The sequence below is a fragment of the Haliotis cracherodii genome, unplaced genomic scaffold (genome assembly GCF_022045235.1).
Source record: "Haliotis cracherodii isolate W230 unplaced genomic scaffold, xgHalCrac1.p SCAF_35, whole genome shotgun sequence".
Classification (NCBI taxonomy): domain Eukaryota; kingdom Metazoa; phylum Mollusca; class Gastropoda; order Lepetellida; family Haliotidae; genus Haliotis; species Haliotis cracherodii.
Window position 1 is genome coordinate 2,305,170 of NW_027266292.1, and position 23,366 is coordinate 2,328,535.

Sequence of the window (23,366 nt, forward strand, 5' to 3'; positions counted from 1 at the left end):
TTCATGATAATAAAACAGTTAACATCCAAACTTTTACTGCTCAGTTTCTCAAAACAAGGTTTTGAGGAGTTAGAACACCCTGGTTCTCAGGTGACAAAATGATCGCAAGAACGTTAGGTATAATTGTACAAGATAAAAGCTAGGTAAAAAAAAATGTGTTCCACACCTAGGCCTACTACATAAAAGTCCTGACTGTACCGTTTGGTTTAGGAGTGTCTACTGAACATTTGTGTAGGTACTATGTAATCTCAAATAACTGGGTAGGTTAGATAACTTGGCCAAGAGGGACTAGGTACCTATTGTAAAAGGTTTATTTAATAATTATATCATCATGGTGGGACACAGTTACTTGAGTGACCAAAAGAGATTACTCGTGGTAGATTTTGTTTTAATTAAGCCCATGACCGTCATATTCAAAATGGCCGAAATTTGACAAAATTGCCAATCTAAAAACAGAATGATACATGGCTATTTTAACTAATGATTGCTTTGCTGTGTTTCATTCACACATAAAACTGAGCATATATTAGTGGCTGATAATAATTCCTTGATGTTAATCCATTCAATTAAGGATTGAAGTTGTATTTGTTGATCTTCATCAGCTGATGAAGACAGTGTCTCATGTGAGCAAATTCCATGATTGACAGAAATATAAATTATAACAAAACAATCCATTTAAACACCAAACTTTAATTATTTAAAGCGAACTATATTGTTAACCCTGAGAGTTGCTTTTGGTGTGATGTCATCTGTCCCCAAAATTCCTAAGCTGGTTTGCCTGTCTGAGAGTGATTGCCCTCAATGCTGCACTACTTTGTGCAGCCACTAGGAGGTGAAGGATACCAGTCTACAAAAATTCTATTGGGAGATAGCCAGGAGAGCAAGGACATCCCGAACTGGTTGATGGTGAAAATCGGATAAATATGAATGTTCTGTGAACTTTAGCTGGGTGTTAGACGTAATCACACATCATACTGAATAGCATTTTTTATAAAAAGCTGGCATGACTGTCATTGGCTTAATTAATACAGTTTCTACAAGTAGAAGCCTTTGTTGGTCACTCACTCATAAGTAACTCTTTGCCATGTTAAAAAACAGGGTCCGTACAGGCTTCAGGGTCTGTTATGTTATGTTCCCTTATGAAAAGCCTTGATTTTAAGTGTTAACTTTGAAAAGCCTTGAAAATCACCAGCTCAGCTTGAAAAGCCTTGAATTTGTACACATGACATACTCTGGTTAATCAAAGTATTAAAAAACACATAGATATGAACCAAGGATGTCTAAGTGAGATCTATCACAGTGAAAGGTTTGTGCGGCAAAGACGATGAAGAATTCATGACAAACTTAATTTAATTTTGTTGGGTGTGAACATAAATCTTGTTGGAAAATGTCTGATTGTCATACTCCTTTTGATAATATAATGTAATAGTATAGACTGCTGGATTTAATAAAATATTGACAGACTAGGGATAATAATCCAACTACAAAAAGTCTCAAAGACTTGAATTTTATAGCGTTAGAAAATAGCACCAGTCCTAAAGTTCTTGCCAAGCTGCCCAATAGTTAAGGTATAATAAGGACTAGTAGACATTTGCCATTTTTAGGGGTTCGGCTATATGTTATCATTATAAGGACTAGTGGGCTTAAACTGTTAGTTTCTACTGTTGATTTTAGAGTTACATATCTATATGAACCTTAAGTTCATGACTTGTGTAACAATTACTGTATACAAATAATGCCTCTATCTCACCATGCAGATATAATTTTGAAATAAACCTAATTTTTATAATAGGTAACTGGCATTAGACTGCCTCTAGTTTTTTACCTACCCTATAATTTGGGATTATGTAGTCTCAGTATCAAATTTCTTTAAAGCTATGAGTAGATAACTGTGAATGTTTGTACAAGTAATCCTTAGGCTAGATGCTGACCTATTTGGTGATTTTTTATAGATGGTTGGCACCCTCAGTCTATCATAGGTTTACCAGTGTTAGAAATTACGGTAAACATGAAACTAAGTGCTCCTTGTCATAAGACGATAAGTTCAAGATTTGGGGGGGGGGGGGGTCAAAGATCTAAATATCACAGTAGATATATTTGTTTTGGATAAACATTTTTAGTCCACTAGTCCTTTAATCTATGGCAAAGCCCTTAAATTTCTACAAGGACATCAGGAATAGCTACTGGAGAGAGCTTTATTAGCTGCTGTTTAACATTGAAGTTGAGGTGAAATTGGGTTTAACGTCGCCTCCAAGATTTTTGCACTTATATAGGTGTGTGTGCCTGCCGGTATTAGTCTGGACTAATCCCGATTTTATAGTGCTAGCCCACTGAGATAACATGCAGCAGTTTAACATGAATACCCCATTCAGACACAGTATGCTGACCTGAGTCCTTGTTTTAGCCTCTTTATGCTGAGCGCCAGACTTGGTAACAACAAGTAGCATCTTTTAATGTCTTTTGGTATGACACGGCCGGGGATCGAACCCTGAACCTTCTGCTATCCGGGCGGACGCTCTACCACTAGACCACGGAGGCGGTTGTTTTACATGTGAAACCAATGTTTTTATTTTCCAAAATTGTTCAGAACTAACTGTATCCTATATATTTCAGTAAATATTACTGGACTTCTGGAAATAAGTTTCCTTACGGACCGGTCCCCACCCAGTACCATCCCAACGGATGCCAACAAGATATACAGTGTACCTCTTAACCAGAGGATAAGTAAGCCAGTAGTAGCTGTCATCAAGAACAATGGGGTGCAATTAGAGACAGGAGAATTTGCATCAGTTCTTTGGTATGTGGAGACAATAGATGAAACAACAGCAACGACACCTACCACACCAGATCAGTGGAAAGCCAATGGTGGAAAATTATGTCAGTGGGCATACAATGTTCCTTACCCTTTAAGAATGGATAGAAGATTTTGCTCGTAAGTATGCAGATTATCAACACCTCATGACATTAAACCTTAATAAATATTTGCATTTCTGCAATATATTCAATAGGGACGTCATGATACGACTATTTAGATGTGGTATGTATTGCAATACCTTGTTCCTGATATGTTACATGTCGTGATACTTTTTTTTAACACAATCTGATTATACACCCATTTACTTAACTGCATCAGGGCTAAAAAAATTCTGTAACCATCTCCTGCAGGGCAAGTAAATATTATTTTGTACTTGTCCTGCAATATTTTCACTTGCCCTCTTAAGTTTCATGTTCTCAGGTTTTATTACTATTCTCTGTAATCAACCTTTAAGTTGAGAAAATTTACCACAGTAAGTACAAAATAATCCAGAGCTCCAGATAACTTTTTGAGCAATGGACTTTTTACTCGAAGAATTTTATTTTACCTGGGTTAACAGTTTCGGTCCACTAGTCCTTTTAATGATAGCATATAGCAAAACCTTTAAAAATGGCTAAATTCGACTTGTCCTTGGGATACCTTTACTATTGGGCAGTTTGGCAAAGACTATAGGACTAGTGCCAATTTCTAACCCTGTGTTTTAGTTGTAAATAGCAGTTCTGAATATAGGCTTGACTTGGAAAATAAATTTATAGCTCGTAATTGTGTTTCGGAAATTCGCTCTGTAGTACACATGCTGTTAAAGCTTCATTGAGCATTTACTTGTGCTGTTTTCAAACAATTGAGTTTATCATATAATGCATGTGTTTCTGTTCGCAAATTAATTGAAAGTAATTGGGTTTTGAAAAGTTTTGGGGGGTATTTTACGCAAATATGCGGCTTATCTGTATTTGTGGCCATCTATATTCATCTCTGCTCTTTCAAAGTCACTCAACCATAAATATTTCATTTTCAATTTTTACAGTCCTATTTTTTAAAAAATAAATTCATTTTTGGGCCTGTTTGGTAATCAAATCATGTTTTTTCTCATCAACCCCACCATTCCTGATTAAAAACGGCAAAAACCTTTACAAAATCTTTCACTTTTGCTTTGATATTTGAGAATCAGTATTATAAAGAGTGGCTTACAACAAAAATAATAAATATCATTGCCTCCCTAGTCCCTAATCAAAACTAGTTTGCTAGTCTGCTCTTTCTTTGAGAACGCACTTTCAGCGGACAGTTGCCAAGTATACCGTCTATTAAGTATGATAATTGATATAAGCAACATTTTTTTCATTATTACTACGAATGACAAGATAGACACAATTTTTATGGATAACAACTTCTTTAATACTGTAAAAAGGCGACGTTTCGGTATAGATCCTTATACCGTTGTTAAGGATCTATACCGAAACGTCGCCTTTTTACAGTATTAAAGAAGTTGTTATCCATAAAAATTGTGTAAAAAGGCGACGTTTCGGTATAGATCCTTATACTGTTGTTAAGGATCTATACCGAAACGTCGCCTTTTTACAGTATTAAAGAAGTTGTTATCCATAAAAATTGTGTCTATCTTTTCATCCGTCAACTTCTAAGTAATGCCTATCAAACAAGTTATTACTACGAATGTACGAGAAATGAAACCTTTGATATTTTAGGTTTGAAATTATCCTCCATATTGCATTGAAAATGATTAGAAATGAATTGATACAATTCGAATATATGTACTCGGCTGGTAGGACAAGCATTTTTTCACGTCTTTCTCGCTCTGCACAAGCTGCCACTTGTCAATACAAACAGAGGAGTGGATTTTTCAGGCCCTGGACCTCCAGATGAGAAAAATATATCAGATATCACACTCAAAAATATTCCATTAGAACAAATTAACCCAACAAAAATGAGCACACTGTTGCAATAGTCTAACCTTGAAGTGACAAAATGCATGGACTATGCTTTGTTTCACCTATATCTACTGATTTGTCTGATATTCCTTATCTGAATCAGATGATCTGTATTTTGGCAGATGTTATTAACATGGTTTCTCAAACTTAATGTTGAATCAGTGATCATGCCTTAGCCTAGATTTCTTGAATGTCTTCTTGCATGTCTTGGTTGAACAATACCTGTTCTTGCTTGATCTCCAAAAATGTGGACCATCCAGTACAAATGGTGGTCATTCAGTCTTTGAATGGCAGATTTCAGGAAGGCAATCACATCGAGATGAAGCCAAACAATTTGGGATATCCCAAAAGGCTATATCCACGCCTTGATACAAGAGTGGCAAAACTTCCCCCTGCAAAGTTAAAAATTGGCACTAGTTCTGTAGTCCTTGCCAAACTGCCCAACAGCTTAGGCATCATAAGGACTAGTAGAAATTTTTAAGGGTTTTGCTGTATGTTATCATTATAAGGACCAGTGGGCTAAACATGTTAGTTTCTACCACTGCCCAGTGCAAGAAAATATATTTTTAAGACTTAATACCATATTCAACGTAATAAGCGCCCATGGCGATATTTGCCAATATATTGGCTAGTGAACAATCCCAATTAGCACCCTCCTGACTGATCAATGTACACAATACCTATTTATTCGTGTATAAAAATTAATACACACTCGTGTGTTATATGCACCCTTAATAATGGCCAATTAAATTCTGGATAATATATCTGTCGTGTATAATACGCACAGACTTTTCTTTTGTATCATTTCAGGCTGTGAGCATAAACCACAAAATCTACGATCTTTCAACACTTTTTCTCACCAAAATTATTTTCTAATAAGAGCCCTTTATTTCTAATTTTGAGATCACCCTGGGTACTTATTACGTCGAATTTGAAAGTTTTGTTGAAAGAATTGAAACCAGGTTAATTTCATAAGTGTTTTTATTTCTTCAAATTTGGGGTTGACAAAAATTGGAGGGTACTGGTAATTTTTAAAGTATCAGAAGGTCTGTGGTTTGAATCCTATCACAGGACTTGAAAATTTTATGGCTGCTTCAGTGACTACACCCAGAATACTTTTTTGTAGTAACCCAGATAAAACTCTTCTTGTCATTGACTCATTTGGAGACTGCTACTCTTTGTCGATTTAGACCCGTGAAGATTTGGGGTAGAATAGGTCTTCAGCAACCCATGCTTGCCGTAAAAGGTGACTATGCTTGTTGTTAAAGGCGACACGGGATCGGGTGGTCAGGCTCGCTGACTTTGTTGATGCATGTCATCGATCCCAATTGCATGGATCGATGCTGTCTGTGCTGATGATGTCAATCACTGGATTGTCTGGTCCTCGATTATTTGCAGACCGCCGTCATGTAGCTGGAATATTGCTGAGTGCGGCGTAAAACAACAAAACAACCAAACAAATCTTTGTCAATTTAGTCATGACTAGGTTGTTACAAAAACCACTTGACTTGATTTTTAGTTATAAATAGGGATGTGCGGTTTTATCGGTATACCGGTATATTGCAATACAAATTCATCAAGATACGTATCGCGATACGTTTTTGGCGTATCGGTTTTTCCCTCATTATTCAAACTGTGACTGACATGTATATGCCATGATATATAGTCTTACCTTATTAAATCAAAACAAAGACAAAACAAATGCTTCATACTCTTTATTTGACTGTAGATAAAAGTAATAGTACAATTTATTAAAATTGGTTCATAATTTTGACCAAATTGTTAACATTGCAGCTTTCATATTAATATTTGTCAAAGGGATATGAAAAAAAGCTTTTCTCTTGGTAGAAATTATTTCCCAATATATTGCAATAATATTGCAATATGTTTTTGAAATATTGCAATATATCGCAATACACTTTTTGGTCCAATTCCCAACCCTAGTTATAAATGCTTTTAACAGTTGTCTTGACTTTCTCCTATGTCATTTGCTTCTATGGACCCCTAAATCTTTACCTTTTAACATGTTTAACATCGGGTCAATGACAAGGACCCTGGCCGTTCAGGTTTAGTTTCCAACACTGGTGGTGTCAGGTGAAAATTATGTTTTTCTACTTCCTTTTAGATTTTCTTGTGGAAGTGCAACTGGACTTGGAGCTACAGTTCTTGGTCCTCTGGAAGCAGACAAAGGAGTCATGGTTGCAGAGGCTCTGTATCATCAACATGATAATGACACAGTAATTCCAGCAACAAAGAGAATCTTTCGCTTTTCACTGCGTCTTCCAAATGGATCCATGTTGACCAAGGACACACAACCATTTCAGATCACAAGTAAGCTTTACTAAAAAAAAATCAAATTATTTCTTTTGATACATGACTTTCCCCGAAACTATGATCAGTCGTAGGATCATTTTACTGATTGTTACATTGCTAAGTTGCAATAAACAAAATGTAGCTTGTTTTTTTTTCGTTATTCATTTTTCTTGTACAGTCTTTGACTATAGCCTATAGCCTCTGGGATACACATGGCCACAAGTTTGTTATTTTGACATTAGTAATAATCTGATTCTGAATCAAAGACCAAAAAACTTCAATCATTAAATCAGACAGTAAATCAGCCATCTCAGCAACTTCCCCAATCACAACATCAACTTGGAAATCCTCTCCAACAACCACCATTCATTTGCCTCAAGTTGATTCACAGTGCAGTATTATAGCAATGATGATGATCAGCGGTAGAAACTAACCTTTTTGGTCCACTAGTCTTTATAATAAAAACATATTGTAAAACCCTTAAAAATGACACATTTCTACTAGTCCTTATGATTCCTTAACTATTGGGAAGTTTGAAAAGGACTACAGGACTAGTTGGTTGTATTCTTAGAATTATTAACAATGTCTATTGTTCATTTGTCGGTATGATTACACTACTGATCTCCAGATTCGCGTCAATAAGCTATTCTAACCGTGAATAAGTTTATCATGAAAATGCCTGCTACATGTCAAACAGGTGCAAAAGAATTTTGTGCAGAATTATCAAAATTTGGTTGCTGAATTTACAAATATTCAGATTTTTTGGGAGCAGAATTCAGCGGGGACTGGTGTGTACATGTGATTGCTATATCTGGCTTCATTCACGAGACAAATATACTAGGTGAACTTAATCTCTGCATATAAAACAATGTCTACAGCGTTAGAAATTGGCACTAGTCCTGTAATCTCTCCGAAACTGTCCAATACTTAAGGTATCATAAGGACCAGTAGAAATTAGCCCTTTTTAAAAGGACTAGCAGACTAAAAATGTTAGTTTCTCCTGCTGTGTCCGCATAACACGAAATACAATTGAAATGGTAAATCATCATGTCTTGTGATGTTCTTTCGCATATTTCCCATTTTCATTGTCTACATTTTTTATTTCCTGCATGTTCATTCACCTGAAGCCAGATGTAGATTTTAACTGCGCACAATACATGGAAACCCTGCGTAATTGGATTGTTGCAGGAGGAATTAAAAATCGAACGAGTTTGCTTGAATGAGTACTGTAAGATGTCAACAAATCGGCAGTCCACATGTTGTGATGATGAAATGAAATTGTGATATGTCTGTCAGTGTAAACTGATACAAAAACAACTGTGCTTGCAGGACACTTTTTGAAAGAAGTTTAAGTGATAGCCAAAAGTAATCTCATCTTAATCAGACCAAGGTTGCATATGACTCCCTTATTAACTTATCAGTATTTAGGTGAGCAGTCTCTTAACTGCCGTATGCATATGTTTTCTGACTTCATCAGATGAAAGGGGTATATAATTTCTCATTACGTTATCTTGAGTGGTCCTTGAAGCCATCTCCTACGACAATTAAGTCTATGGACCCCTGTGATTTTGAACTTTTAATATTAGTGTTATGACACAGGGTTAGATCTTAACACTAGCCTGCTAGCCCGAGGCAAGTACAAATTCCTGTGTACTCCTATTCTTTTAACATTACAAGGGGATTTTATTTTTACCCGGGCTTGTCAAGGTTTTGAGTCAAGTTTTAACCCTGTGACAAAAACCACTTCATGTTTATTTCAAACACTGTGCAATACAACCATTTTTCTTGATCTAAGTTTCTATATTAAAGGGAATTAAGATTATATTCTCTGTTTCCATCTCCATTTTAGCTCCTGCCAAGACCTTAGTCATAACGCAACAACCTCCAGCAACCATATCTGCGAATAGTGCATTTATTGTAAAGGCACAAATTGTTGACTCAAGAGGCAGCGTTGTTTCTACAGGACTTGACTCCACAGCATTTGTTGATCTTCAAATATCATATGAATACAAACAGTTTTATCACTCTGTTGGAAAAGAAATGTTTCTTTACAGCACTGCAGTAAGTAATACTTACCAAATTTAATCAAATTAAGTGATAAATTTAATCAACCAAGATTTCCAAAGGTTACTTTTCTTTTAAAACTATGCTGGAATATGACTTCAACCTGAAATGATTGACAAAGGATCGTTTCCTTTGATCATACTAAAGGAAAATGTATTAAAGTTGTTGCTTTGAATAGATCAAAGGTGCAAATATCCTGATATTGATTAAATCATACGGTAGATAATTGATTGCGTGCTGAAATATTGCCTGCGCACGCTGATGAATATTTGATATACCGTAATCGACGTAATAAGCGCCCCGCTCTAATAAGCGGCGATATTTGCAAATATATTGGCTCTTGAACAATCCCAATTAGCACCCTTTTCGATTGATCAATGTACATAATACTTATTTATTCGCGCTCGTGTGTTATATGCACCCTTTTTCTATGGGCAATTAAACTTGTATATAAACGTTTCAGGCTGTCAGCATAAACCGAAATTTATCTTTCAACTCTGTTTTTTTTGACACAATAATATTCTAATAAGAGCCCCCTATTTCTAATTTTGAGAGCGCCCTGGGCGCTTATTACGTCGAATACGGTAATTGTATTTTGGTGCATATTACACAACAATCAAAGATGTAATTCCTTGTGAGGCGATGTTAAGTTTTATGTCATCATATATGAAGTACTAAAAGGCTAAAAGAAATAACAGTCTTGGTTCTCAGGCACCACCTGTATCATCATAAAATCTGCTGCACGTTTTGTTTTTATTTTCATTTTAAAAAAAAAGAAAATTCCTAATTCTTAAAAACAATGCGATCCAATATAGCACACAGTTACTTCCCTTTACATGCGCACTGCTTTACTGCACATCTCGTGTATGGTAATGGTGGCAAATGGAGTTTGTATGCTTGTTTTTGTAGGGAGGTCCTTTCCCAGGTTGTTGGTACACAACTGTTTATTTGGTTACATACTAGTTTGAACAAGCAATAAAACCAAATTTAACCAACCACCCGCCCGCCCCGCCCGCCCACCCACACTATATTTTCAAAAGTCATTGCCTGAGAACCAATTCTTTTATTTTTTTAAGCTTAAAACCTGTTTTTACTTTTGATGTGTTTCATTTTCAGGTTCGTATGGAAAGTAGTGAAGCTATTACCCATGCAAGTACTTATGACAGAATAATCCGAAAGAGAGCTGTGGGTGGAAATGTCGTTTTCAATGATATCAAAATCTTAGATGTGCATGCAAGTGTACGATTCAATTTGACAATGACAACAGCACATGACCCCTGGATCAGAACACCAAATGACTACTCGGATCTCGCAAGCAAGTTCATCACTACTTTGCCAAGTGGAGTATTAGTATTTTCAATTAACACATCATACCCATTGAGTGCTGCAGTCAAGTTAAGTAACTATTTTGCTGTTACAGGTAAGTTGAGTTTGTCAAAGATTTTGTCTAAAATGTTCATATTCTACCCAAGAATTGTTTTCAAATGGACTTTTATTATTGCTCAACTGGTCCTAAGGACCAAGATGAGCTCCGTCGTCCACCCGTCATTCGTACGTCAACAATGTTTGAACATGACTTCTTCTGAACCACTGATTGGAAATTTACGAAATTTGTCTGGAAGCAGCCCTGGGTGGTGGGGATTAAAAATTGTACAAATGGTAGCACTATTCCCCAAGGGGACTGAGGGGCAGTGCCAAATAGTGGTTATTTGGCTTTATTGCTTTAAACGACTTCTTCTCTGGAACAAAGGATAGATATTGACCATATATGGTTGGAAGCATTCTCCAATGGTGAGGATTTCAGATTGTTCAAATAGAGGGGCTGACTCCCAAAGGGGCTGAGGGGCAGGGCCCAAAAGGGTAATTTGGCTATATTGCTTTAAGCGACTTCTTCTCTGGAACTAAGAGATAGATATCAACCATATATTGTTGGAAGCATTCTGCGGTTGTGAGAATTCAAAATTGTACAGATGAAAGGGCTGATCACCCCTCAAAGGAAACTGAGGGGAGGGGCTAGAAAGGGTAATTCTGGAGTGATTTTCAGAAACTATGATCCTGGATCATAACATGAAAACAGTTCAGATCGTTATGCCACATTTGTATCTAGAGATACACGTTCATGCTGTCAGATTTGCCATCCAACCCTTTTAAATGCTGACAGAGTCAAAATTACAAAATATTTGCAGTATTATATACATGTACAATGCAAATGTATAGTTTGTCATGATTGTGTAAATATCCAGGTGAGCAATACAGGCCTCTTGTTTATTATGTTATCTTGAAACAGATAAAAACGTTAAACTGAATTCTTGTCTCAGTATGTATTGTTAGACTGAGTTACAACTCAAATTGTTACAAGGAAGAGTTATTTGTTGAAAAAATATATAATTTCTTTATTTTAATTATAATGATTATCATCTTGTAACACATTTTACGCTTTCTGTACAAAGAAATACTTATGGCCATAATAAATGAATTAGATTTATATTAGGTATAAGATTTTTATCCCTTCCGCCTCACTACCTAACATCCCATCTTGTATCTTTTAATTGTCCCCAGCACTGCAGATGAAGAAAACCTGCATATGTGCTGCTTTTCTTTACTTCATGAAATACACCACATATGTTGTCATGGACTGTCAACAGTTGGTTAAGTTCGCGTACACCAGTACGAATTTTAAGGGGTTGCTGGTGTCCTGCCCCTATTAGTATTCAAATCTAGGGACACCCCTCGCCTTAAATCACTTTTAAAATAGACTTTATAGGTTTATGACAAGGACCTCTTGACTTTCATGCTTAGTTCCCCTCCTCACAGTCATTGTATCCCAATTGCATGGATCGATGCTCTCAATATCAATCACTGGATTGTCTGGCCCAGATTCGATTATTTACAGACCGGCGTCATATAGCTGGAATATTGCTGAGTGCGGCGTTAAACAACTAACAAACAAAAGAAACAATCAAACATAGGTTTGAAACATTCTCAGTATTTTTTCTCTGTGAATAGTTTACAAATGCTGGGAATGTTCACATCTAGGTCTAGTTCATCAGGGCAAGTCCAACTGACCGCTCATCGCCCATTTTGTGTCTGGGATAGGTCTTGCACCGTCTCAATGCAGAGAAACAAACAAATATATCCTTCCTCAAACGTTTCATAACATGGGCCCAGATTCCCTGCTCAAAATTAAGGTTTATTCTGTGGTACTAAAGTTTTTCTGCTGTAGTACTTGAATCTGGGACCTTCTAAATAATAAATTTTAATACTGAGATCATGACATGGACCCCTTGCCTTTCTTGTTTAAGGACCTGTGAAGATCCGGGGCAGCATAGGTCTTCAGCAATCCATGCTTGCCCTAAAAGGCGACTTTGTTTGTCGTAAGAGGCGACTAACGAGATCAGGTGGTCATGCTCACTGACTTGGTTGACATGTCATCAAATCTCAATTGTGTAGAGTGATGCTCATGATGTCAATCACTGGATTGTCTGGTCCATACTTGACTTTTTACAGCCTGACGTCATATAGCCAGAATATTGCTGAGTGCGGCGTTAAACAACAAACCAACTTATCAATTCTTGTTCAAGTTTGAACAGTGTATTTGATAAGTTTGTACAGAGAGCAACATGAAAGAGCTTTGAAAATATTTCCAAATGGAAATTTAGTGTTTATTTAGATCTTGAAAATTTATGCATATTGATTAAAATTAAAAAGCTTCATTTATTTTGCACTGGAATTTGTATTTGTCAATATGCAGATACAGTATGACAGTTACCTGTCAAACTTTTTACACATGAATGGAAATTGTTATTGTTTGAGATTGTGGTTATGAATATTCCTGTTCCCAGCACAAGTTGCCAGTTCCCTGACCTTGGTGACACAAACTGCAAACATAAAAACCACAGTTGGAGCCAACTTCCCAATTACTGAGGAATTAATAGTTGAAGTGAGGGATTCAAGTGCTGCAAGAATCTACTCAGGACCCGACTCAAGCTTGGTAACTTCATTTGTTTTATGCATGAGCACTTCCATCAGTAGGGGGCACGGATGGCCCAGTCGTCTAAGGTGCCGCGATTCGCTGTGCAGAGTTGCGTCCCTTGGGCACGCCAGAAACCTATGATTGTGGGTTCGAATCCCGGTTTTCCCCCCGATTATGTTTCTAGGTTTGTCAGCACCATACCCGTGCTCGTGGGTTTCACCGAAGTGGTAAACGTCTGAGACCTGCATCACTTCGGGCTTTCCTCCCACATTAAGCTGACGCGCCGCGATATAACTGGAATACTGTTAAAAGTGGCGTTAAACCCAACTCACTCACTCACTCACTTCAATCAGTAAGACTGCACGGTATTAACGGTATATTGCAACAGTGTTTGAAATAATTTAAAAACCCAACAAGACAGTTACTCATAAATGTTGCCTGCCCATCTTCAAAGTTACCTGTCCACATTCAAACATTATAAATATTGAAACATAGCAAAAATAAGAGAAAAATCTTGTCTTGATTCTGTGATCCTGTATATTGGATGAGTGAGTGTGTGAGTGAGTGAATAAAAGGCCACTTTGAACAGTATTCCAGTTATATCGCGGTATGTCAGCTTAATGTGGGAGGAAAGCCCGAAGTGATGCAGGTCTCAGACGTTTACCACTTCGGTGAAACTCACGAGCAAGGGTATGGTGCTGACAAACCTAGAATCATAATCTGGGCAGACTGTGATTTGTATTGTTTAACCTAAAATCTGCCCCGAAATTCATTCTAAAAAAATGTTTCACTTTGATAAAACCATAGAAACACGGAAGTGACTTTTCTCTCATGTTATCTCCCCTGTATCCATGACTACAAAATGGTGGCGACTGATCATGCTTACTTTTTACTTAAGTGTGTAGAAAATAGGGTCTGCATGAACAATCAGTGTTGATCACTGTCAAACACTTTAGCTGCCAATATTGCAATACAGGAAGGACTAGAGACATTTTCTTAGGTAAATTGCAACTCTGAAGTGAATTATTCATAAAAAAAATACAAATTAGTTACTAACGCTTATAATTCATAAGCGATCATAGAATACCATTTGAATCTCATATCTAATAGCATTTGAATATTGTTAATATGAAGCAACTAAAGGGCTTGTGGGGTCAGGTTTGGTGCCTTGTTTGATTGCTTGTACCCAAATGGCTTGGGATGTTGCTCATAATATTATTCAGTATATTTGGTCAAGGTTTGATTGTTTATAGCTGAAATGTTGAGTGTGTCTCTCTCAACCCCCCAAAAATAAAATAAACAAACAAAACAAAACAACAATCGCCACCCCACCCCAACCCCCAGACCCCACCCCCACCCAAAAAATACCAAAAAAAACCCCCAAAAAGCCAGCAAAAAACAAAAAAACACAACCAAAAAACAAACAAACAAAACAAAACACAACCACCCCACAAAAGACAAACATCTGACATTGTCTGCTTGTTCAAAACAAAACATGTTTTTTCAAATCTAATCTGGTAATGTAGCAGGTTCTCTTCAGTTGTCAGTAGAGCTCGTATGATACATATCTAGTGACTTTGCTGGAGACAAATGTCAATAGAACATCGTTATTATTGTAGCATATTTTGAAGGGACAATCTTCTATACCATCATCAAAATTTACAAATGTATTCAGGACATTTTGGATAACAATCTAGTCAATGTCCAAGAAAATGAACCGATCTGAAACCATGCTCAAATGTGGCATAATTAGTCTTGAGTGCACCATGTGTGTTTTAAGAGTGAGGTCATAGCTGACCCAGAACATTAAGGCGCCACTATTTGATATTCAGTTGCCTCTCTTAGCAATGCAATGATAAAAGTATCTGGCCCTTGAAATAAGTTAAAGTTGTAAAGGCAGAAATACACTGAACGCATCTCACGACCTTTCATCACTGTTTGAAAGAAAATTTAAGACTCACAATATGAATCCCCCAATGTGTGTCTTTGTCTTTATAACAGTGGTTCAAGTAGCCAGTATAACGGTCTTTGATATTTGACTGTGAATCTGAAGTCTTTGTATGGTTTTCTTACCTTTCATATTTCCTCCTACCAAAATTGTGATGGCTCCTGAAATATTGCTTTTGGCTACCACAAACAAAGCTTAGGGAACCAAGTGGTTACCTGCTGAGCTGCTGCTAAAAGTGTACAAAACATGCTGCAAGTATTCTGTATGGTACGTTTTTTACACAATGATGCCAAGCACGTCTGACAAAAAATATGTTTAGAAAGTTGTTTTTGTACTGCAGTGTTCTTTTAACCTTCCTTTGCAGACTGTCACTACTGTGGCTTCTCCATCAAGTGCATGTTTATCAACAGATGCCAACTTTGTAACAACAGACGGCCAGGGCACATTTGTTGGATCTGTTTGTGAACCCATTTCTGCAGTAACTCTTCAATTTAGTGCTATCTCAGCTGGAGGAACAACCTTGACTTCTGCAGTGACTCCAAGTTTGGTCATCACTGGTAAGTACTCGGTTTGATGCAAAACATTTAAACGTACACATATGCATTCCTCAGTGAAATTGTCATGTTACTGGGGTTGAATATTGTTAATGAATTAAAAAGGATTGGGTGGTCAGTGGAGATGAGTATTGAATGTTTAAAGTGTTTCACAATATTTTGCAATGGACGAGGCCGGATTATTATACATATCATGATATATTGTATAATTAGGAGATAAACATACTGTGTTTTCAATGTTGAGCTAGGTTACCTGTAGATTTAACCCCGCTAAATTGAATTTGGAACCGAACGCGCAGCGTGAGGTTTCAAATGTTAAATTTAGCGCGTTTAAATCTACAGGTAACCTAGCTCTACATTGAAAACACAGTATGTTTATCTCCATTCTACCATGACGAAATAAAACACACACTGTTTGGTGTTAGCAAATATACTGAGTGAAGCAGCATGGGTTGAGTTCAGTGTTTTGAGTGGGTTTTCGATCTGAATTACAGAATCACCGAACAAAATATGGTGCTGTATACACCGTTATACTTCACTCGAACATATGACAGGCATTGAAAGCATATAAGCACGGCAACTTGTAAGCTAACATGAGGTGGGCATCCCTAAAGAAAACAAAGCAAGCTTTGCAAGGCTTTCGCTCTACGTCGCACGTCTGTGAATATTACTATTAGCTTCCGCGGTGATGCGGCCGTCAAACCAGCTGTTTCAATCAGAGGGGGTTTATTGTGATTTAATAGCCTCTGATTGACCAATCAGAATCGAGTAAATTCCAAATTCATGGTAGAATTCTAAATTTAGACCACTGCCACTGACAAACTCCAGAGTGCAAACTTGATTTTGGAATTACGGAAACATTTCGAAAGCATTTGGCAAGTGTATGACATTAAGCAATTGATAAAAATGGCTGTTTTGAAATCACCCGATATATCGAGCATTCAAAAATGATATTGTGATACTTGTCATGGAAAGAATGAACTTCAATTTACTGAGATACCAGTCATACCGGACACCATTTGTGGTCAGTTAAGGTGACTTTGTATGTGAATGTGGCCCTGCTGGTGACACTTTGGCAGGTGTTAGGCTTACACCTGGCAAAGTGCTAGGCCATCCCATCATAAATGGAAATGGCACCACAACTGAACTAATAAGCAGCTTCATTGATGGTGGTGTTCCTGCTGGCTTTTGAATCTGCCAGTCCTGGTGGACTGGCAACTTTAAAAACTACAAGTTCCCCCTTTTTTTGCCAGTCTCAACTTTCAACAAATAAAAAAACGTATGAAAATCATTTCGTTTTAACTCTTTCAACATCACCTTAAGTGCAAAGATGTCATCTCAGAAGTAACTTAGTTAGATATATATGTCATTCACACAAACTTCAGTCACAATTTTCTCTTTTTAAAAAAAAATTAAATATTTAAAGACGAAGTAGCTCCAAATGGATATTGAACCTAGAAATAGACAAGAGGAAACCCCGATGGTAACAGACAAGCTGACTTTGTTCGAAAAAATGTACTCATTGGGTCCGAAGGTACGCCAAGTCATCAATGTCAGCAGCGGTAGAAACTAACAGTTTTAGTCCACTAGTCCTCATAATAACATATAGCAAACCCCTTAAAAATGGCAAATGTATACTAGTCCCGTCACTGGTCTATGGCTTCTTAGAAAAGCACTCACCAGCCCACCGGTAACAGCCAGATCTCCAGCACACATTCTGGAAACACTTACCACTTGATCACCATTTCACTGGTGAACTCCACAGGTATCGCAGGGAACGCCTGGAGCACAAATTGTATATATGGAGTTCCCCTACCTTCTTACAGTCTGATGAGAGCCCTCTAGTATGGCAAGCCGTTTTCACATTTATTACGGAATTTCAGATATATTCAATTGTTTTAAAGATATCAGTATTTTATTTAAAGATATCAATAATGTTTTTAAGATATCAAAAAATAATTAAAGATATCTTAAATTCATTTCTGATACCGTATTTTCTTGAGTATAGTGCGCACCCATGTATAATGCGCACCCCCCTCTAGCGGGTTCAATATTTTGGAAAAAAAAGAAATTTGAATATTATGCGCAGAAAAAAATTACACCGTACCCTTTAAGCGAAGTCCGGCAAACGAACTGGTGCTGAGAAACTTCGTCAGTACAAATTCGAAATTTGAGATAAAAAATCACCAGACATGTTTATTTACCGTTTAAATAGTATTTATTGTTCTGCCAGGCATTGTTTTATATCTAGGGATTAAGATTACCTTGTGTATTTTCTCGTAAACTAAGCCGGAAACAGCAATCAGCTGTACACACGTTTTCTTGGAATCGACCGGTGATTCGGTCAAGACACACACAATGATATAACTTTATAGGATTTTTAATGCAAGGATCGGCAACAATTGTATCTGAAACTATTTTATTTATCAGGAATAATATATTCCATTATTTTCTTAATTATATGCAGCCTTTACTAAACATATTTAAAATAATAATAACCCTAAGCGAAGCAGCTGATCGCTATTCCCGGGTATTATTTTTTACATGGAACCAGTCTGACCAGTTACCGTCAAGGCTCACGCGCACGTGATCACGTGAGCGCGAGAATTTCATGTTGACATAGAATCGTCAAACAAAAACAAATATGACTTTTAACGAGTCAAAGTATGTCATTTATGATATATATGTATCTATTCTCTGTCAACTTAAGTTCGTTTTAAGGCATCAATAGCGGTATTCTGACCATGGTTGCTGTTAATAACGGTGAGTTGTGCGATCTTCCGATCGCTTCACACACGATTTCGCCGAAATTAATAAAAACAATATTATAAGGAATTTTGAATAAAATTAATGAAGTAAGTTACAAACATAAGTCCAGAAATACAAAGAACACTTTTTATAGACAGACATTGTAATTACATAATTATTTTGCGTACTTCAGTATGGATTTGTTGACATGGTATTTCCGGTGTTTCGTGCTCACGGTAATATCTTTCCATGGGGGAAAAAAACATCCAAACTTATAATTCGTGTATAATGCGCACCCCCTTCTACACAGCTGTGTTTTTTCGAAAAAAAGTGTGCACTATACACAAGAAAATACGGTATCCATAATATAATTACTGATTTCTTAAAATGTTACGGTGATATCAACAAATTAGTTTGAGATATCTCTAAATGTAGTTAAGATATCATTAAACAATTACCATCCTACTGTACATAAATATATTAGAAATAAATTCAAGATATCTTAAATTCAATTCAAGATATCTTGAAATAAGCTATACATATCAACAAATGCATTACAGATATCTTTAATTCAATTAGAGATATCTTTAATTCTGACCGTTACTGATATCAAAAATCCAATTAAAGATATCATTAATAATATTGATGATATCTTTATATCAATTATTGATATCAGTTATCTAATTTAAGTAATATTAATTTAACATGTTTAATAATATCAACAATTGAAGATATCAATAATTAATTATTGATATCTGTATTTAGTTTCAAGATATAAGGAATTGAATTATTGACATCATAACAAAACATGACATTTTGATATCTTTAAATCATATTTTGATATCAATAATTGAATTTAAGATATCAGCAATCATTTTCAAGATATCAGTAATACGCTTCACCATATCCTTAATTCATTTTGTGATATCTTAAATTTTATTGCAGATATCTACAATTATCTGCATTTAAGATATCTTCAATTCGAATCAAGATATCTTTAAAACAATTGAAGATATCTTTAATTCCGTAATAAATTCTAGTTGCGAATGGCTGGAATATTTGCTGATGCGGCTTAAAGCAACATTTACTCACTCACTCACCGTAATAAATGTGAAAACGGCTTGCCATACTCTAGCTTGAAACTAGTCACCAATACTTGAGATTACTCTTGGGTTTTAGCCAAAATCTCTTCTTATCTACTGGGCAAGGTCTGAATGACTGTAGGACAAGTGCCAATTTCTATCACTTTGATACAGCTGAAATGTTACTAATTTGCATTAAATGACATTGACTCATTCATTCGCTCCTTCATTCATTGTTGCTATGGTAGCTAAATATAAAATTATATCAAAACTATGAATATTTATTATTTTAATTAACTTCTTCATTACTATTTGTTTGCTGTTTGATAAACAGTTATTTGTTGATGATGTAACTTTTACACTTCAGCTGTATGTTTAATACATGCATAATTATTGTTAAGCTAAAGAATTTGACTTGCTATTGTTAGAGTTGAGGACAGGCACCTGTAAATTAGTTACAAGTTTCGTAGTATTCACCTAACTCCTGTCCAAAGGTCAGCATGTAACTATAAAAATATTTGATATTACAGAGCTCCAGATAAGCTGCGTATCTGCGTAAAATACGCATCAGAAATACACAGTAAAATAAAATATTACAGATACACTACAGAAATAAAACTTGTGCGTATCATCAAAATATTGTGAAGTAACCCTGCGTATTCGATTAGCAAATCAGCAACTTATTTTGAAATTATAAACGGACATTCCGTCAAGCTTGCCAAACTCCACGATGACAGTTACATCATGATCATTTACCATCACACTTTCTTGTGGAAGTATCGTATTTTTGAGTCCTATAAAGCTCTCGAACCCACAAGACACCAGTTTGCAGGGACTAGATGAATAGTGTTTTTAAATATTTAACTTAAATACCCACATGTGTAAAACCTAGTGGGTAACAGAAATTTGAATACCCAGATAGAATTACTGATACCCAATGATTTTAAAATGCATGGGTAAAATACCTACGACACCAAAAGCTTATCTGGAGCTCTGATATTATGAACTAAACTGTGTAATCTCTTTTGTTTCAGCTGATATCCACATCGCTTCCTATATAGATAACTACCACTCAGGGTCCAGCTCAGATGTGCAGCCTCATGTGGAATCTTTCATTCAGTTTGCAGTGAATGACATTAACAATGATATCTTCTCAGGAATACTTGCAAGTGAGTTGACAATATGCATTGTCTATTATGCTTTATACTAATTTCATTTTGGAAAACAACGTCCATATGACTATGCATGATGCATTGTCAGTACTTTGAATACACTGCATATCTGCATCACTTGTGAATATGTATAAGCTATGTGCTATACACAACAGATGTCAGGGATTGACTTAGGTCGCAATTCCGTTAAATTCTCGCCTAGTTATCACCTCAATGTGATTGAAAATCACGTACATCTTATGGTCAGCATGCTATCTCTTTCTGTGTATAAACGATTCCTATATCACTGCATGAAGCTTTGCCTCCGCTGACAATGGTGGTGTGCGCAACAAACTCTCTACAGCGAATAGATATCTGATCACCGACAAGGCCCATCTACCACTAATTAGTGACGTGTATAGCGATCTGAGAAATCTCACTCAGTATCAAATGTCACTGGCAACTGGCCATACGCAATCAGCGGTGACGATTCAACCTTGTTAAACTTGCATTATGTTAATCTTACCTGTACATGTAATTATCCCCCGCCCCAATGATGTTGGCGGGGGATATAGAAATGGGTTCTGTGTGTGCGTCCCGAAATCGTTTCCGGAGCATAACTCAGAAACCGTTAAATATTTCTCTACGAAACTTTGCATGTCTATCAGACTCATGCTGAACTGGTGCCTTTTGCTACTTAGGAGTTTTTTATGTTTTTCGTTTCCATGGCAACAAGTTGGACTTAGGTTCTATAAGGGTGGTGTTTGTTTCCGGATCGTAACTCAAAAACTATTAAATACTTTCTCACAAAACTTTGCATGTCTACTAGGCACATACTGAACTGGTGCCTCTTGCTATTTAGGAATTTTCTAAATTTTTATGTTTTACGTTTCCATGGCAACAAGTTGGACTTAGGTTCTATAGGGTAGAGTTTGTTTCCAGAGCATAACTCAAAACCCATTCAATACTTTCTTACAAAACTTTGCATGTCTACTAGGCACATACTGAACTGGTGCCTTTTGATATATAGCACTTTTAAATTTTTTTATTGTTTATGTTTCCATGACAACAAGTTGGATTTAAGTTTTAATATAGGGTTGGTTTACTTAAGTAGTATAACAAATAAACTGTTAAATATTTCCTTGCCATCCTTGTATCATTAGGAATAGTTCTGGTATTTGACGAAAGCGAGTCAGATACCAGAACTATTCACGAATTTCATAAAATTGATATTATACGGGAGCTCGTTTAGTATTTTTTTAACTACTTGCCATTTATAATTCTCTTTAGAATTTCACTGTCATGTATGAATAGGCAGACACCTACACAATCCACAACGTAATCCAATTGAGTTTAACAGAATAATACTTCAAACGTCAAACATTGACACATATTAATTTAATACCATACAACGGTCCACCTTTAGAATTCAGGCGTCCGTTCCACAAAGTTATCGTAGCGCTAAGGTTATCAGTAACTCCCATATACCTAGACGTACAAGTGTCGTTGCGTTACAATTGCTTTGTGGAACGGAGCCCTGCACCACAAAGTTTACAATCACGTCACAATACCAGATGACGTAATTTGTGGAATTTTGTAGCAAGATCCATCAGCGAAACAATGCCATGTGACGTCAGCCTAGCAACAAGGTTGCTGGTGTCATCGAGTGTGCATAAGCTCCTCTCAGTGATCTATCATCTCCACACGCAATGTCGTTGAATAAGCCAAGGGATGTTGAGAGTTTCATTATTTGTTCGTGAAACTTGTTCCGACAGTACATAAGCACACGTGTTGGTATTACACAATGTGTAATACAGCTGTATGTTTATTAAATGGGTGATCTCTTCATGGGCAAGTACCGTATTCGACGTAATAAGCGCCCCGCTCTAATAAGTGCCCACAGCGATATTTGCTAATATATTGGCTAAGGAACAATCCCAATTAGCACACCTTCCAATTGATCAATGTACACAAGACTTATTCATTCGTGTATAATACGCACTTGTGTGTAATATGCGTCCTTAATAATGGGCAATTAAATTCTGGAAAAATATAATACGTATAATAAGCATGGACGTTGCTTTTGTATCATTTCAGGCTGTCAGCATAAACCACGAAATTTACGATCTTTCCACTAAAATTTTATTCTGATAAGAACCCCCTATTTTTAATTTTGAGAGCGCCCTGGGCGCCTATTACGTTGAATACGGTAATCATTATTTGTTCTAGTATGTGTATCACTCTGATGTAAGAACAATTCCTTTATAAAACTGATGTACTGTACTGTTCTTATCAGCATTAAACTCAAGAACTCACTCACTAACAACTCCCATTTGCAGATCGAACTCTACACCTGCAGACCTATAATACTTGGAATGATATCACCTCTACTGTCAGCACGTACAGAAAAATGATTGATGCTGGCAAGGTAACGAAGTGTACCTGTTTTACATCTCTGTGAGTCATTAGAATGTCCAAACACAGTTGATGATAATATAGTGTCAGGATTTTGAACAGGTTTGAGAAGCCCTTGAGTTTACAGGGTTATTTAAACCTTTCTCACTGAAGCCTCTGCTGCCTGTGTAATTTTGAATTTGGCTGTCTAACAGTCCATAAGCATTTATATTAAATTATTGGCAGAATTTTTGTTTGTTTAGTAATTGCAAACAGATGAAAAATGGTAATTCTTCTGATGATATCAGGCTTATAGCCAATCTCATTAAAATCAGATCTAAGTTCTTGCTGCTGCAAAACATAGATGTCGACTTCTATTAG

General features: G+C 36.4%; 1 protein-coding gene across 1 annotated transcript in view; it reads left to right on the plus strand.

Annotated features, from left to right (window-relative positions):
• Window positions 1–23,366, plus strand: part of LOC139477725 (uncharacterized) — a 75,151-nt gene that overhangs the window by 2,730 nt on the left and 49,055 nt on the right. The window contains exons 3-10 of the mRNA XM_071260122.1: window positions 2,614–2,932; window positions 6,884–7,089; window positions 8,921–9,132; window positions 10,252–10,555; window positions 12,978–13,126; window positions 15,421–15,613; window positions 20,475–20,609; window positions 22,931–23,019. Coding sequence (XP_071116223.1) covers window positions 2,614–2,932; window positions 6,884–7,089; window positions 8,921–9,132; window positions 10,252–10,555; window positions 12,978–13,126; window positions 15,421–15,613; window positions 20,475–20,609; window positions 22,931–23,019 — 1,607 coding nt within the window. The remainder of the gene's footprint in view (window positions 1–2,613; window positions 2,933–6,883; window positions 7,090–8,920; window positions 9,133–10,251; window positions 10,556–12,977; window positions 13,127–15,420; window positions 15,614–20,474; window positions 20,610–22,930; window positions 23,020–23,366) is intronic.